The 17,483-nt window shown below is 42.0% G+C and overlaps 2 protein-coding genes across 2 annotated transcripts in view; both read right to left on the bottom strand.

Moving 5' to 3' along the window:
• Positions 1–13,153, bottom strand: part of LOC128998992 (tectonin beta-propeller repeat-containing protein-like) — a 128,556-nt gene extending 115,403 nt beyond the window's left edge. Inside the window, exons 1-4 of the mRNA XM_054425352.1 lie at positions 13,124–13,153; positions 12,086–12,300; positions 11,822–11,960; positions 11,456–11,624 (exon numbers count right to left, since the gene is read on the bottom strand). Of these exons, the coding sequence (XP_054281327.1) occupies positions 11,456–11,624; positions 11,822–11,960; positions 12,086–12,300; positions 13,124–13,153 (553 nt within the window). The remainder of the gene's footprint in view (positions 1–11,455; positions 11,625–11,821; positions 11,961–12,085; positions 12,301–13,123) is intronic.
• Positions 13,154–13,326: 173 nt separating this feature from the next.
• LOC128998982 (tectonin beta-propeller repeat-containing protein-like) overlaps positions 13,327–17,483 on the bottom strand; it is a 113,308-nt gene continuing 109,151 nt past the window's right edge. The window contains exons 16-17 of the mRNA XM_054425342.1: positions 15,017–15,155; positions 13,327–13,475 (exon numbers count right to left, since the gene is read on the bottom strand). Coding sequence (XP_054281317.1) covers positions 13,327–13,475; positions 15,017–15,155 — 288 coding nt within the window. The remainder of the gene's footprint in view (positions 13,476–15,016; positions 15,156–17,483) is intronic.

Here is a 17,483-nt window from a genome sequence, read left to right as displayed (position 1 = left end):
CAAAGAAGCGAGGCCATGTTTTTATAGCCAAAGACACTCTCGCCAATCCAGTAAATACATAAAAATGATTAGAACCTTGATCGGTACTCTAGTTTTCTAGGAGAAGGCCGCGTAAAATGACATTTTGGCGTCACAGACGGAGTCACAGAATGGACAGACAAACAGACATATAGACAGAAATTGAGATAAGACTCGTTTCAGCTTTCTTAGGCTATGAAACGTAAAAATAACCAAAAACTGCATGATTCTAAGCAATGTACAGACAAAACTGTAATTTTATTTATATAGATATACTTATGTTTGGCCTAAATAATTATAAGAAACCATACAAATCATGCAATGAAAAAAAAAAACAAGACTTGGTAATTATTTGTGTAAATCACGATTTTTTAAACACGCTGTAACTTTTACTTACATCTCATCTATATACATATTTGATTTGTATATATTATTGAAGTAAATTTAATTCTCTACAACCTTCTTTCCGTCAATATTTCTAAAAAATAACAAGGAAGGAGAAAAAATAAGATTTTAACAAAAAATGGGAGGTGAAAATCTTTTTTCGAACATGATATTTTTTTTGAGCGCGGATATCTCAGAAACTATGCGTCTTTCATGAATAATGTATACGATTTAAGTTGTAGAAAATTTAATAAGCTTTAACTTTTACATTGAACAATTTAAGCTACAACACGCCGTTTTCAAGTTATAAGCAAAAAACTGCAAATTGGGGCCTTTACACCTCCCACCACCAGAGAGCGGCAGGGTGAATTTATTCTCACCTATCATATATTCATAAGGGGTGTGGCAAAGCCATAACATTTCCCAAAAGACTGTTTGTAACATATGTAATTAATACCAGATGTTGTGAATATAAAAAGAAAACAATTGAGTGGTACTAGTTGAACAAATAGCAAGAAGATGATGTTAACTGAAACTTAAACTACTTTAATTGTCAAAAATAAAACTTATTTCACGCTTCCACATTTATATATTTACTTAATTTAGAACAAAACTTATAAATCCGCGACAATTGGTAGGAGAGCTGGAAAATGACCTCAAGACTACTAAAGAAGATTGATACCTTGAGCAAGAGATTGGGCAATACCATTACCGAGGCCAATTTACTTCTACAAGGGGAGGACTCTTCCAAACCTGACCTCCTAGGGACACTGACGACTTTAGACGGATATCGTAGGCGTCTGGAAGACTTACTTGAACAACTTGATCAGATCGAAATCGATGACTCAACGAATGGAGGGGCAAGTACGTCAGTGGGAGATCCATTTGAACTAGTTCTGAATTGCGAAGAAGTAGTTGCAAAACTACAGGTAAGAATAGATTCCTTCACACCTCATTATGCAGACAAACAATGTAACTCCCATGATCAAACTGTAGTTTCAGAACCTAAACGTTGTTTGGTCAAACTACATAAACTTGTCATCCCAACCTTTGATGGCGACGTCCTCAAATGGCAGGAGTTTTGGGATTCCTTTTCCTCCTCCATTCATAGCAATGATGCTCTTACTGTGATTGACAAATTTAACTATTTGAATTCATTACTTGAGGGGGAAGCTAAACGTTGTATATCCGGACTCCCACTAACATCATTAAACTATGATACAGCAATTTCTTTACTGAAGAGTAGGTTTGCTAACAAACCGATAATTGTAAACTCACACTACAAGTCACTAATAGAAATTCCTCCTGTTAAGTCTAATGACACAAAATTCTTGCGTCGTACCTTCGACATAATTGAAAAACATATGAGATGCTTACAAGCCTTAGGGGAGGATACAAATTCAAACTACTTCCTCACAAGTTACCTCTCAATGTTCTACTGAAGGTTGAAGAACTAAACTTAGGCGAAGAATTAAACGTTAATCGACTTTGTAATACAATTCAAAACATTCTAATCGTTAGAGAGAAATCAGAGATGCTGTTGGGAATCTCTACTAAGTCTAGGGATGTGACTGTGGAGCATATCATTCATAAACCTACCTCAACTGCCGAGACCCTGTTAACTGGTGATAGGTCCTGCAATCTAAGACGATGTATATTTTGTGAGAAAGACCATTGGAGTGATCAATGCACGGCATTCAGCACAGTAAGTGAGCGTAAGGACAAAATTAAGGGGTTATGTTTTATTTGTTTAAAAAGGGGACATAGCCTTAAAAATTGTAAAACTTTCAAGGCTTGTGTTTTTTGTAAGCAAAGCAAAAATCACCACAAGAGCCTTTGCCCTAAACAGTTTCCACCAGGTATCACCAAAGATGCTGTGAATTCCCCGACTGTTCCTACGGGACGAGAGTTACAAGTACCAAAACCAATTGGAGGCTCGTCACACTTGACCACAACTCAACTAAAATCAACTAAGTTATCGTCTCTTCTTGCAGTTAACGAACAGGTAATTTTACAAACTGCAATTGTAAATGTTACAAATGGAAATGAAGTTAACAAACTAACTCACACTGCTAGACTTTTATTTGATTCAGGTAGTCAAAGGTCATACATGTCAAAGACATTAGCTTCTAAGTTACAATTAAAATCCGAACAACATCAGATTTTCCCTCCAAGTGTCCATAGTTTAGGCCTTAATGTCCACCTATTTTTGGCGCATTTGCAAGGTTTTATTAAAACGGATCTGAGAAGCTTAAAACAATGTTAATTCTAATGTTCTATATACCATTTTGTTTGGAAAATCATGGGCTTCAATATTATATATAAAACATAAGGAACATTTTTTCAAAAAAAAAATTTTTTAGGTAAAAAAAATATAATTTCGAAAATTTTCAAAAAAAAAATAAGTTCGCGCCTAATGAAATTGTATAAATTATAGGCCTATAAATATTTGAAAATAGCCACTTTGTTCTAAATTTTATGAGGATTACAAATATATAATAATATAAGGAAGTATATTTGCAAATAAATAAGTTATGGGCAAAAAACTGATTTCAGTACATAGCGTTTAGCTAAGAATGCATAGCCTAACCATAGCTAGGAATCTGGCTGATAATTTACATCAATATCACTACCTACTTCTTCAGGATCATCAACCAGCACTTCAAAACCACTTAAATCTTCTTATAATGCACCACGTATATCACTACTTTTGATTTTTAACACTAAAACAATGATAAACGTAATAAAACACATCAGTCATCGGTCCGGGGGAACCTAGCTGTTTACAAATACACGCACGTCAGCTGTCTGCTACAATATTTTCAGAACTAAAATGAATAGCGCTTAGAGACAGACATCTGGAGACAGCTTAGAATGTAACGGAAAGAACGATACCTAACTCGATCCAGTTCAATCCGATTCAGTCAGTTATAGAGCCTTCGCCGTAAACGATGTCTGCTTGTCGAAAAATCGGCAAGTAACACTATACAAAGTGTGGTGCTTGCCGAATTTTCGTCAAGTAACACTGGGAGGGTTAAATGTGTTCACTTTCGGAAACAAAAGTTGTAAAACTCTTGAGACACCTGTTGTTTGTGTTGGTATATCGCTTTTAAATAAAGACACAATCAACGTACAAGCAAATGATAGATATTATTGATCAAATAAAATCAATATATTCGAACTTAACTTTGGCTCAAGGTCAACACCTGAACTCCGAAATTGACCTTCTTATTGGAAATGACTATTACTTGGACTTTATAAATGACGACAAAATTGAGGTAAGCAATGGACTTTTCCTCTTAAACACTGAATTAGGCTGGGTCATCAGCGGAAGGAGCTTAATAAACTCTATTGAAACTGACTCTTACTCAACTTCATTCTTAACTACGGTCCAGCCATCTAACTTGTTTGCTCCTAAAGCTTACTTTCATTCTGCAGATTCTCAACTTGTAGAACAACTTAACGTCAAAGACCTCTGGAGTCTTGAAACTTTAGGTATACATGATAATCCATTTGAAATTGATGATGATATTGCTCTAAAGCAGTTTAATAATACTATACAATTAGTCGAGAATAGGTATTCGGTTTCTTGGCCATGGAAAGAATACCCCCCAAACTTGCCGGATAATTATTTTCTCTCATTAACTCAATCTGAAATCAAGCAGAAACGTTGCCGGTCTTCACAATTCCCCAGTATTGGAGATATTGTCCTTATTCACGATAATTTACCCAGAGGATGTTGGAGACTTGGTCGAATTAATGAACTACACTCAAGCAGAGATGGAAATATCAGAAGCGTAACAGTCACTAAAAAGAAAATAATTCGACCTTTAAAATTACTCTACCCTCTTGAAATTAACCGTTATGAGACTAACCAGGTGTGTTGAAGAAATTTCTCAAGTGGCCGGAGTGTGGCAAAGCCATAACATTTCCCAAAAGACTGTTTTTAACATATGTAATTAATACCAGATGTGGTGTGAATATAAAAAGAAAACAATTGAGTGGTACTAGTTGAACAAATAGCAAGAAGATGATGTTAACTGAAACTTAAACTACTTTAATTGTAAAAAATAAAACTTATTTCACGCTTCCACATTTATATACTTACTTAATTTAGAACAAAACTTATAAATCCGCGACAAGGGGACCCTCCCCGACACATTTTTGAAAAAATTGCGAATACATAGATTTGTTCCTCTATTTTCCTAATTTGCTTGGGCTATTATCGGGTTAGCTTATATTTATTGTAGAGGTTTGAACTTGCCTTTTTTGGTCTACTTTCAATAATCATTTGTAGATGTATGTAATCATTTGTACATTGAGGATGTGAGCTGTGTTCCAAGTTTTGGAATAGACTAGGCACGGAGTAGGTTTTGTAACGAGTTATTTTTCCTAGGGGGGTATATTTTCGCTATTTGGCCGCGTACCGATTGTAGAGGTAAGCAAGCGGCTGCGGCGAACCTAGCTAGCGCAATTTGACCCGGCTTATCAATTCGGATAAGCCTGGGATATCCTGGAACTTCAGCACAGTCTAGGAAGGACATTCTAGTCGTGGATCCCGTGCAGTGAAGAGCGAGCGTGATTGTCGAGTGAGACGTGTAGTGCTTTGGTGACATCGGTGTGATATTGGTGCTCAAGGCGTGTTGGTGTCAAGTTGGGTAGTAAGTCAGTGACCCACTTGAGGTGAGTGGACGACTTGATATTATTAGTTTGATAATATTAATATCTGATTTATTTGCGAGGGTTAGAGTTGTAACCGTGCTGGTCAAAGCCTGACGGTAGTTAGGATTTATATTAGTCAGGAATAATATTAAAGTGTATTCTTGACGGTTCTGGGCAGGTGCTAGAGCGCAAGTAATATAATTTATTGACTGTAGTAGTTATTATTTTGCGTTGTACCAAGAGTTAGTTATATTACTAATAACTCTGAGGCCCGACAAACCTAGGCTGCACGATTTAGCGTGCGTAGTTGGAAACACGTGGCCAGTAGGCTAGTAGCTAATATTATTAGCCTATTAACAGAAGCCCAGCTAAGTAACATAAAGTTGGTAGTAGCAGTAGCAGTAGTAGGGTTGTTATTGTTTATTCATTTGATTATTTTAATTTAACCTGAACAGCTTGTTTGTTAGTCCAACACGTTATCTCGGTAGCTTGGGTAGCGGAGTACCGGCTATCAGATAATATATTTATCTAGTGTTTGGAACGTATTTAATATTTATTTATCTGCTACTAAGTAGCTCAATATTTTAATAGTGCAATTGCCATTTAATTTTGCTTGTTTGGCTTGGTATTTATTGAGACCAGCTACTAGTGGTGTAGTCACTCTACCTATAGTGTACTTGTATATTATTATGTGGTACGATTATTGAGTGAACTGTTTGATTCTTAGCTTGGGCATTATAGTTGTGTATTGGATTATAGTGGCCTAGTAGACCCCGCCTGGTGATAACTCGCGTTGTGGTTTTTATTGGCAAGTCGTCGTGTAACTCACCGTGTTTTAGGCACTCTGGGCTTAACTATTGGATAGTTGGGACGAAGCCCGAGTTGCGTAGTCAGCAACGACCCCCTAGGAGTGTGGAGAATCGGCGTAGGCCTGGTAGTGATTATTGCACGTTTGTTGTGGTGACTTGTTTTTGACTTGTTCACAGTGCCCGTGTATGAGCCAGTCCTATACCGGTTAGACCCGGCTTTTGGCCTAGTGGTTTCCCTGACCTTATCGCAGACCCTGGAACTTTACCCAGCCATTGTAGGCTGAGCTATCCCCGGCAAACGGTTGCGACGACTGCACTTATTTGTAATATTTTTCCAGTGCAGAGAAAATCTCGTCGCAAGATGGCGCCCGAACAGGGACTGAGGTTAGCAGTGGTGCTGAGTTGCTGACGTAACGGCGCCCGAACAAAATAATTTTATTTATGCAGATTTGCTGCGGACTTGTGCAGATTGGCCGCGGACCTGAGCTGTTGAGCAGAGTTTTAGGCAGACCTGCTGTGATTTTATAGTCGGTTGGGTAGGCCTAACCTGTTTTCTGTTACAGCGTGGTGTGTTGTGAACCCTAATTTATTTAGTGGTTGTATACATAAATATTAGTTAGTAATTTTAATTTTGCTAATTAATTGAGCTTTATCATTGAATATTATTTGAGTGAGAACCCTTATCGTGTATTTGTGGTTTGACTTTCACACCTATTATTGGTTTGATTTATTATAACGGTGTTAAATATATTTTAATTGGTTTCGCTCTTATTTTTGCGGATTAGTCGTGGAATTTGGATTTTAAATATGGTTGTGACTACGAGTACGACGTCTGTGCTAGGCGGTACGCCTATCACGTCTGCTATTGTTACAACTAGTTCTGGGGTTAGCTCCGAACTGTCGGTGATGACGACGTCGTCATTGTGGCCTGCGTCTTCGCCTGTTTGGCCGACTATTTCATCGGTCGTGGGTACGACGGTGACAACGTCTCTGACCTATTCCGCGCCAGCGACTATGTCCTTGGGGTCGCAGCCCCGGGGCGGTAGCGTGGGTTGGATATATGACCTCTCGAAAGGGGAGCTCATGAGGACGATGGACCAGTATGGTTTGGTGACCACTGGGACTTCTGCTGAATTACGGCAGAGATTCTCGTCGTTTTGGAAGCAGCGGAATGCCCGTCGGTACAGCGATGATAGGCTGTGTACGGCTGGGGCTGCTGCACCGACATTTTTACCGCCGGCTACTACAACTGTGGAGCTTCCTGACCCCCCGAGAACCGTACCTCAGGTACTGGGTAGTATTGCATCGGGCCAAATAGAAATAGTGGGACTTGGCAGGGAGTTAGAGGCCATTAAAGAGATCCTTGGGTTGTCTTCGGAGACCGATACCCGGACTCTTAGAGAACATCTGGCATTGGTGGTGCGACAGGCGAGAGGCTCGCCGAGTAATGAGGTCGGCTATGGGTTCAAAAGACCCGCCAACCCTGCGTCCCCTGTTGTGGCTGCTCCCATGCCTACCTTTGGGTTACCCAGTAGACCCAGGGATGGCAGCGACCTAACGATCATTCGGAGAGACCAGTCCGTCCTTCTAGCTTGGAGCTGCCACGAGGCTCGGGTATACTCTCGAATGAGGCCAGCAGGGTGGAGCCAAAGGATTGCTCCAAAATATGCAACACGGTACGGAAGTGGGGGTTAAGGTTTGATGGCCGACGAGACCCTGTGTCGTTCCTGGAGCGCCTTGAAGAGCTGATGGTCTCGTACTCTATAACATCAGAGGACCTGCTCAGAGCGCTGCCGGAGCTGTTGCAAGGCTCAGCGCTTCTATGGTACAGGAATTGCAAGGAGCTCCTGTATTCCTTTGAAGCTTTCCGGCGTCAGTTTGAAATCCAGTTCTTCCCACCAGGATATTGGAGGAACTTGGATGAGGAGATCCGGAAAAGGACACAGGGTGAAGGCGAGCACTTCCGGGACTACGTTGTTGCCATAAGTACCTTGCTTAGGCGTAGCGGTACGTTTTCAGAGCAAGATAGATTGGACTTGATCTACAACAACCTGCGACCTGAGTACAAACTCATGGTGCGACGGCGGGACTTCCGCAATCTGGCCGAGATGGTTGAGTTGGCCGAAGACTACGAGGCCTATCTGCGAGAGAAGGCGGCCTTTAGACCTCCTCCTTCTCCGAACGTAGCGCTGGTTTTGGAAACCGCCTACACACCCAAAAAGAAGGTGGAGAAGCGCGCCGAAACTGCCGCCGTCGAGAAGCGGAGTTTCGAGAGACCATCTCCGGAAGCCGAGTCGCGTGGGCGGGTAGCTTTGAAGTCGGATCGGGTCCACGGTCAACGGCCCGTGATAGCAGCTAGAGCGCCTGAGGGTCCAAAGGGGAAGGTGAAATGTTTTAGGTGCCAGGAGATTGGTCACTATGCCCGAGAATGTGGTAAACCAAGGACCGTCTCCTGTTATGGGTGTGGCAAACCTGGTTTGACGGTGAGTCAGTGTGGATGTCGGGCGGGAAACGGCAGGCCAGCTCAGACATCAGGAGGTCAACTGGGCAAGGCCACCCAAAACGAACGACCTCAGAAGAGTGGTCCGAGTGGCTCGGAAAACTAAACAGCCTGGTTGGTGGAGTAGACGAGGACCGGCTAACTTTGGAATCTAGGCCCTTTGTTGAAGTTGTGCTGATGGGCAGCGTTTTCGTGGCGTTACTGGACACTGGGTCCGTCGTCAACTTGGTTGGGCGAGGAGTCGCCGAACATCTTCAACGCCAGGGGATAGAGCCATGTAAGAAGGCCACTCCTCTAAGGATGGCAGATGGGACACGGTCGAGGGCCGAGTATTCGTTTCGGCTAGCAGGAGAAGCTGCGGGAAGACGGTGGATGGGAGATGCCTTGTACGTTCCCACTCTCACCATAGACATAATTCTGGGTATGGGTGTCATCCGAGACCTCGGATTGGTGACATGTGGGACAGAGATAGTAATAATGGGCGTGGGTGATGACTGTTCTGGCCAAGGAGGCCGCATAGACAGTGTCAAAATTGGTGACGCAGACCCCGAAGGCCCTTGCAATGGAAATCCCCGTCTGGTTCCTGATGCCAATTCATTCAGCACCATGTTGGCTGGTAGTGGCGAGTAGACGAGTTTTTCTTTGTTTGAGTTTGAGACCTGTGGTGTAGGATTCACCATTGGGTTAGGGGCTGGAGTATTTTGTTTTGGCCAGAGTTCAAAGATTTTTTTTCTTTTTGGCCGTTTTCTTTTTTTTCATCCCGATGTAAGTGGGGGATGTAACGAGTTATTTTTCCTAGGGGGGTATATTTTCGCTATTTGGCCGCGTACCGATTGTAGAGGTAAGCAAGCGGCTGCGGCGAACCTAGCTAGCGCCCTTTGACCCGGCTTATCAGTTCGGATAAGCCTGGGATATCCTGGAACTTCAGCACAGTCTAGGAAGGACATTCTAGTCGTGGATCCCGTGCAGTGAAGAGCGAGCGTAATTGTTAGTGAGACGTGTAGTGCTTTGGTGACATCGGTGTGATATTGGTGCTCAAGGCGTGTTGGTGTCAAGTTGGGTAGTAAGTCAGTGACCCACTTGAGGTGAGTGGACGACTTGATATTATTAGTTTGATAATATTAATATCTGATTTATTTGCGAGGGTTAGAGTTGTAACCGTGCTGGTCAAAGCCTGACGGTAGTTAGGATTTATATTAGTCAGGAATAATATTAAAGTGTATTCTTGACGGTTCTGGGCAGGTGCTAGAGCGCAAGTAATATAATTTATTGACTGTAGTAGTTATTATTTTGCGTTGTACCAAGAGTTAGTTATATTACTAATAACTCTGAGGCCCGACAAACCTAGGCTGCACGATTTAGCGTGCGTAGTTGGAAACACGTGGCCAGTAGGCTAGTAGCTAATATTATTAGCCTATTAACAGAAGCCCAGCTAAGTAACATAAAGTTGGTAGTAGCAGTAGCAGTAGTAGGGTTGTTATTGTTTATTCATTTGATTATTTTAATTTAACCTGAACAGCTTGTTTGTTAGTCCAACACGTTATCTTGGTAGCTTGGGTAGCGGAGTACCGGCTATCAGATAATATATTTATCTAGTGTTTGGAACGTATTTAATATTTATTTATCTGCTACTAAGTAGCTCAATATTTTAATAGTGCAATTGCCATTTAATTTTGCTTGTTTGGCTTGGTATTTATTGAGACCAGCTACTAGTGGTGTAGTCACTCTACCTATAGTGTACTTGTATATTATTATGTGGTACGATTATTGAGTGAACTGTTTGATTCTTAGCTTGGGCATTAGAGTTGTGTATTGGATTATAGTGGCCTAGTAGACCCCGCCTGGTGATAACTCGCGTTGTGGTTTTTATTGGCAAGTCGTCGTGTAACTCCCTCACTACATAAAAAACATTCGGAAATACAACAGTGCCATCACATCTCATCTCATTTGCATAATTTGTTGCCAACCAAGGATGTCTTGTTGTTTGCAACCAAGGTTATGGATTTGGTTCAGCAAATGTTCAAGGTTTGTGTCCAAATTCACTAAAATTATGGTCCATCCCATCCACAAAATACATGCACAACTTACGACCTAGGCAAAACTACGCCAGAAGTTAATCAATTAGCAAATAAGTACATGATGATTAAATACATTGGTCAATACGATGTGGCAAGATAAGGAATCAAAATTGCTTGGATTGAAGTAAGAATGTTTCTGCCTTCTGGAGAATCAGATATTTTATCAAATGCAAAAAAACTGATTAATATGCTGAAAAAATGTTGTATTTTTATGACCAAAGAAGTGTGATTCACTTATGCAATCCAAATACGGTCTGAATGATTTTCCTACAGCAGATGTAACCAGTTATTAGTAATATTGACTCTTTCCGTAAGATGACAGACCAATTATATGATAATAATATAATGTTACCTTCTAACGTTCCAAAATGGTGTAGTCATACGACGCGTTTCGTCAACACAGTGACATCATCAGGTGATCCGCTATCGCTTCGTCTTGAACATTAACACAAAACAGTCATAACACATATCACGAACACATAATTGCTACATTTAAGGACCGATCGGTATTGTCGTAGCTGTGGCCACAACTCGCGTACGCACATGATTAATTCTGGGCGACAACGTTTGGTTAGGTTATGACAGTTAAATTAATTTAAATTCAATCTACAAACGATACATTTTGACAGCGACAGTGATAGAGCTAACAATTTATCACGAACAGTTCGGCTATGCATGGTATGATGCGTTCTGCACGGCGCGGTGGTGGGCGGTGGCGGTCTGACGGTAAGGTCTCGTGTTCTTTATTACCATGGATGCCATCAATCAATATTTAGTATTTACTTTTATATCTCTCACTTCCGATTTTTGAAAGCCCACGGGGCAGAGTCCTTGGTCAATATCGAAGCGGGAATAGTTCTATATGTATCCTCAGAGCTGTAGCTTCATTTGTGTGCAATTTGAGCCCAGTAGGTGCAGTAGTTTTTGAGATTAGCTCATACAAACACACGGAGACTTCTTTTTATAATAGTATAATAGTATAGATTGTAACACTGTAGGCTTACCGGAAGTTAGATTAGCGAGCCAATCATTTAGATCTGTGTCTCCAGAGAATTGCAGCTTGAGTGGTGCTGTCCAGGTGGCAGCACTGCGGAGTGTGTGTACAGCCACACGTGAACACCCAGGCTCACTGCAGTTGGCAACACATACCACCTCCCCCAGTGACAACTGTGTCTGTATCAAACATAGCTATTAACATAAACCCTGTTCATCTCCAGAGAAATGTAGCTTGAGTAGTGTTGTCTGGGTGGCAGCACTGCGGAGTGTGTGTACAGCCACACGTGAACACCCAGGCTCACTGCAGTTGGCAACACATACCACCTCCCCCAGTGACAACTGTGTCTGTATCAAACATAGCTATTAACATAAACCCTGTTCATCTCCAGAGAAATGTAGCTTGAGTAGTGTTGTCTGGGTGGCAGCACTGCGGAGTGTGTGTACAGCCACACGTGAACACCCAGGCTCACTGCAGTTGGCAACACATACCACCTCCCCCAGTGACAACTGTGTCTGTATCAAACATAGCTATTAACATAAACCCTGTTCATCTCCAGAGAAATGTAGCTTGAGTAGTGTTGTCTGGGTGGCAGCACTGCGGAGTGTGTGTACAGCCACACGTGAACACCCAGGCTCACTGCAGTTGGCAACACAAACCACCTCCCCCAGTGACAACTGTGTCTGTATCAAACATAGCTATTAACATAAATAAACCCTGTTCATCTCCAGAGAATTGCAGCTTGAGTAGTGTTGTCTGGGTGGCAGCACTGCGGAGTGTGTGTACAGCCACACGTGAACACCCAGGCTCACTGCAGTTGGCAACACATACCACCTCCCCCAGTGACAACTGTGTCTGTATCAAACATAGCTATTAACATAAACCCTGTTCATCTCCAGAGAAATGTAGCTTGAGTAGTGTTGTCTGGGTGGCAGCACTGCGGAGTGTGTGTACAGCCACACGTGAACACCCAGGCTCACTGCAGTTGGCAACACATACCACCTCCCCCAGTGACAACTGTGTCTGTATCAAACATAGCTATTAACATAAACCCTGTTCATCTCCAGAGAAATGTAGCTTGAGTAGTGTTGTCTGGGTGGCAGCACTGCGGAGTGTGTGTACAGCCACACATGAACACCCAGGCTCACTGCAGTTGGCAACACATACCACCTCCCCCAGTGACAACTGTGTCTGTATCAAACATAGCTATTAACATAAACCCTGTTCATCTCCAGAGAAATGTAGCTTGAGTAGTGTTGTCTGGGTGGCAGCACTGCGGAGTGTGTGTACAGCCACACATGAACACCCAGGCTCACTGCAGTTGGCATTACAAACCACCTCCCTCAGTGACAACTGTGTCTGTATCAAACATAGCTATTAACATAAACCCTGTTCATCTCCAGAGAAATGTAGCTTGAGTGGTGCTGTCCGGGTGGCAGCACTGCGGAGTGTGTGTACAGCCACACGTGAACACCCAGGCTCACTGCAGTTGGCATTACAAACCACCTCCCTCAGTGACAACTGTGTCTGTATCAAACATAGCTATTAACATAAACCCTGTTCATCTCCAGAGAAATGTAGCTTGAGTGGTGCTGTCCGGGTGGCAGCACTGCGGAGTGTGTGTACAGCCACACGTGAACACCCAGGCTCACTGCAGTTGGCATTACAAACCACCTACCTCAGTGACAACTGTGTCTGTATCAAACATAGCTATTAACATAAACCCTGTTCATCTCCAGAGAAATGTAGCTTGAGTAGTGTTGTCTGGGTGGCAGCACTGTGCAGTGTGTGTACAGCCACACATGAACACCCAGGCTCACTGCAGTTGGCAACACATACCACCTCCCCCAGTGACAACTTTTTCTGTATCAAACATAGCTATTAACATAAACCCTGTTCATCTCCAGAGAAATGTAGCTTGAGTAGTGTTGTCTGGGTGGCAGCACTGTGCAGTGTGTGTACAGCCACACATGAACACCCAGGCTCACTGCAGTTGGCAACATAACCACCTCCCCCAGTGACAACTTTTTCTGTATCAAACATAGCTATTAACATAAACCCTGTTCATCTCCAGAGAAATGTAGCTTGAGTAGTGTTGTCCAGGTGGCAGCACTGCGGAGTGTGTGTACAGCCACACGTGAACACCCAGGCTCACTGCAGTTGGCATTACAAACCACCTCCCTCAGTGACAACTGTGTCTGTATCAAACATAGCTATTAACATAAACCCTGTTCATCTCCAGAGAAATGTAGCTTGAGTAGTGTTGTCTGGGTGGCAGCACTGCGGAGTGTGTGTACAGCCACACATGAACACCCAGGCTCACTGCAGTTGGCAACACATACCACCTCCCCCAGTGACAACTTTTTCTGTATCAAACATAGCTATTAACATAAACCCTGTTCATCTCCAGAGAAATGTAGCTTGAGTAGTGTTGTCTGGGTGGCAGCACTGCGGAGTGTGTGTACAGCCACACGTGAACACCCAGGCTCACTGCAGTTGGCATTACAAACCACCTCCCTCAGTGACAACTGTGTCTGTATCAAACATAGCTATTAACATAAACCCTGTTCATCTCCAGAGAAATGTAGCTTGAGTAGTGTTGTCTGGGTGGCAGCACTGCGGAGTGTGTGTACAGCCACACGTGAACACCCAGGCTCACTGCAGTTGGCAACACATACCACCTCCCCCAGTGACAACTGTGTCTGTATCAAACATAGCTATTAACATAAACCCTGGCCATCTCCAGAGAAATGTAGCTTGAGTAGTGTTGTCTGGGTGGCAGCACTGTGCAGTGTGTGTACAGCCACACGTGAACACCCAGGCTCACTGCAGTTGGCAACACATACCACCTCCCTCAGTGACAACTGTGTCTGTATCAAACATAGCTATTAACATAAACCCTGTTCATCTCCAGAGAAATGTAGCTTGAGTAGTGTTGTCTGGGTGGCAGCACTGTGCAGTGTGTGTACAGCCACACATGAACACCCAGGCTCACTGCAGTTGGCAACACATACCACCTCCCTCAGTGACAACTGTGTCTGTATCAAACATAGCTATTAACATAAACCCTGTTCATCTCCAGAGAAATGTAGCTTGAGTAGTGTTGTCTGGGTGGCAGCACTGCGGAGTGTGTGTACAGCCACACGTGAACACCCAGGCTCACTGCAGTTGGCATTACAAACCACCTCCCTCAGTGACAACTGTGTCTGTATCAAACATAGCTATTAACATAAACCCTGTTCATCTCCAGAGAAATGTAGCTTGAGTAGTGTTGTCTGGGTGGCAGCACTGCGGAGTGTGTGTACAGCCACACATGAACACCCAGGCTCACTGCAGTTGGCAACACATACCACCTCCCCCAGTGACAACTTTTTCTGTATCAAACATAGCTATTAACATAAACCCTGTTCATCTCCAGAGAAATGTAGCTTGAGTAGTGTTGTCTGGGTGGCAGCACTGCGGAGTGTGTGTACAGCCACACGTGAACACCCAGGCTCACTGCAGTTGGCATTACAAACCACCTCCCTCAGTGACAACTGTGTCTGTATCAAACATAGCTATTAACATAAACCCTGTTCATCTCCAGAGAAATGTAGCTTGAGTAGTGTTGTCTGGGTGGCAGCACTGCGGAGTGTGTGTACAGCCACACGTGAACACCCAGGCTCACTGCAGTTGGCAACACATACCACCTCCCCCAGTGACAACTGTGTCTGTATCAAACATAGCTATTAACATAAACCCTGGCCATCTCCAGAGAAATGTAGCTTGAGTAGTGTTGTCTGGGTGGCAGCACTGTGCAGTGTGTGTACAGCCACACGTGAACACCCAGGCTCACTGCAGTTGGCAACACATACCACCTCCCTCAGTGACAACTGTGTCTGTATCAAACATAGCTATTAACATAAACCCTGTTCATCTCCAGAGAAATGTAGCTTGAGTAGTGTTGTCTGGGTGGCAGCACTGTGCAGTGTGTGTACAGCCACACATGAACACCCAGGCTCACTGCAGTTGGCAACACATACCACCTCCCTCAGTGACAACTGTGTCTGTATCAAACATAGCTATTAACATAAACCCTGTTCATCTCCAGAGAAATGTAGCTTGAGTAGTGTTGTCTGGGTGGCAGCACTGCGGAGTGTGTGTACAGCCACACGTGAACACCCAGGCTCACTGCAGTTGGCATTACAAACCACCTCCCTCAGTGACAACTGTGTCTGTATCAAACATAGCTATTAACATTAACCCTGGCCATCTCCAGAGAATTGCAACTTGAGTAGTGTTGTCCGGGTGGCAGCACTGTGCCATGATGTAAAATTCCCGGGTATTTAAAATCGAGGAAATATTCCCAAATTTCCAAAATACCCGGGAATTTATAATTAAATAGCAAGGTAGGTTTAAAAACTGTTACTTAATAGGTAAAATCTGTAATGATATGGTTAAATCAATCACAAAAACTGAAATATATAGTCAGCTAGACTTTCTCTTACTTTTAAGACGTCCAAATTCATCTGCTCTAAGCACAATCACAAACATAACCAATGGTGTCAAGTCAAGTAGCACGATAGGGTCAAGCAAATTGCCTTCCATTTTAGGGTCCAGCACCAATGCTACGAGATGGATCGGTCCAATGGCAAATAATTAAAATTTAAAAAATTAAGTTAGTATTATATTTAGATTTAATTCCCCTTTTGTTGGTTGAAAATTTAATGAACTAGTTCTAGTATGGCAAGGTTGAAAGTTCTAATACTTTAATAATGCCAAATTGTAAAGCTGGAAAACATAAAGAAACAGCGAATTTTTAATATGTTAGGTCAAAGGATGTTTAAACATGAGTTCTAACAAAAGTGCTTCACATATATTAAAAACCTCAAGTTTTTGATGATAGTTTAAGAATTAAAATCCATACAGTTTCATAAATTCTAACCTTTTTTATACAGGGAACTAAGGCATGGATTGACAACTCTTAGATTAAAAAATACTAGGGTTGCTTTCAGAGAGGTGAAAGCCAGTTGAGCGGAACAAACGTGATTTGATATTTGTATAAGTAACTAAATGTAAAAAAGTCAATAGATATACTAATGCTTGTTTTATTGATACAAATTATAATAATTCAAATTTGTTTTAACTACATCTTGTTATTCAGATACCTCGCCAGAAGTGAATATGGTAGGTTTTGACCAGAAAAATATTACAGTAGTTGGAATCTGATATGAACATCCATAAAGGGCATTCAAGTATAAAAAAGAAAGGAAATTTAACATTCAAATTCAACTGTAGCCTAGAACAAAAACATTGGACTTCATTTTTCACCCTTACAATCAGTTAAAGTATTTAAGTAAAGTAAACGAGTATTAAAGTATAATATCAGGAGGGGAAATTTGACATTTAAATTCAACTGTGCCACATAACATTCGTCTTCATTTCAACCATTGCAATCAGTTAAACTCAGCTTTCTTTGCTGGAAATAGTTTATGATTGTTAATACCAAGTATTCTTGATGGAGGATATGATTGTAATGTAACTGGAATGTAGGTCTTCTACCATTATTGGGACGATTTAAGGTCCAAATCCAAATGCTCTTTTCTTTTGGTCTGTATGTAGTAATGTAGTAATTTGCTAGTATCATTGACTTTATATAAAGTCAATGCTAGAATACTGTAGATGGTTTGTTAAGACCATAATGCAAGCATTTTTGAAATCGTTTCCCTGTTTATCCAATATTCCAAAAAATAAAAAAAATAATATGGTGCAACAGAAATAAATAAACCGATCACCTACCTATAACCTACACTTTACCTTCCTAATCTAACGTTACTTCAAAACACTTAATGTAGTCACGAATACTCATAAACCCCGACCTACCTCCCCACATGCCTAAATTAGATCAGGGTTCAATCTGCGTTTTATTAATAAGTGTAATAACTTACTGTATCGTCGATGTAATTCAACATAATATAACCTGTAAGGTATTATCGGATTAAATATCGATTTCGATGCGGTTCGATATATCGCTTATTAAATCCTTATTTCTAACATTG

This window comes from Macrosteles quadrilineatus, unplaced genomic scaffold (assembly GCF_028750875.1).
Source record: "Macrosteles quadrilineatus isolate MER2022 unplaced genomic scaffold, UCM_ALF_1.0 Scaffold_1__1_contigs__length_201487025, whole genome shotgun sequence".
NCBI lineage: Eukaryota > Metazoa > Arthropoda > Insecta > Hemiptera > Cicadellidae > Macrosteles > Macrosteles quadrilineatus.
The sequence above is the reverse complement of the archived record's forward strand: the minus strand, read 5'-3'. Positions and strand labels throughout refer to the sequence as shown.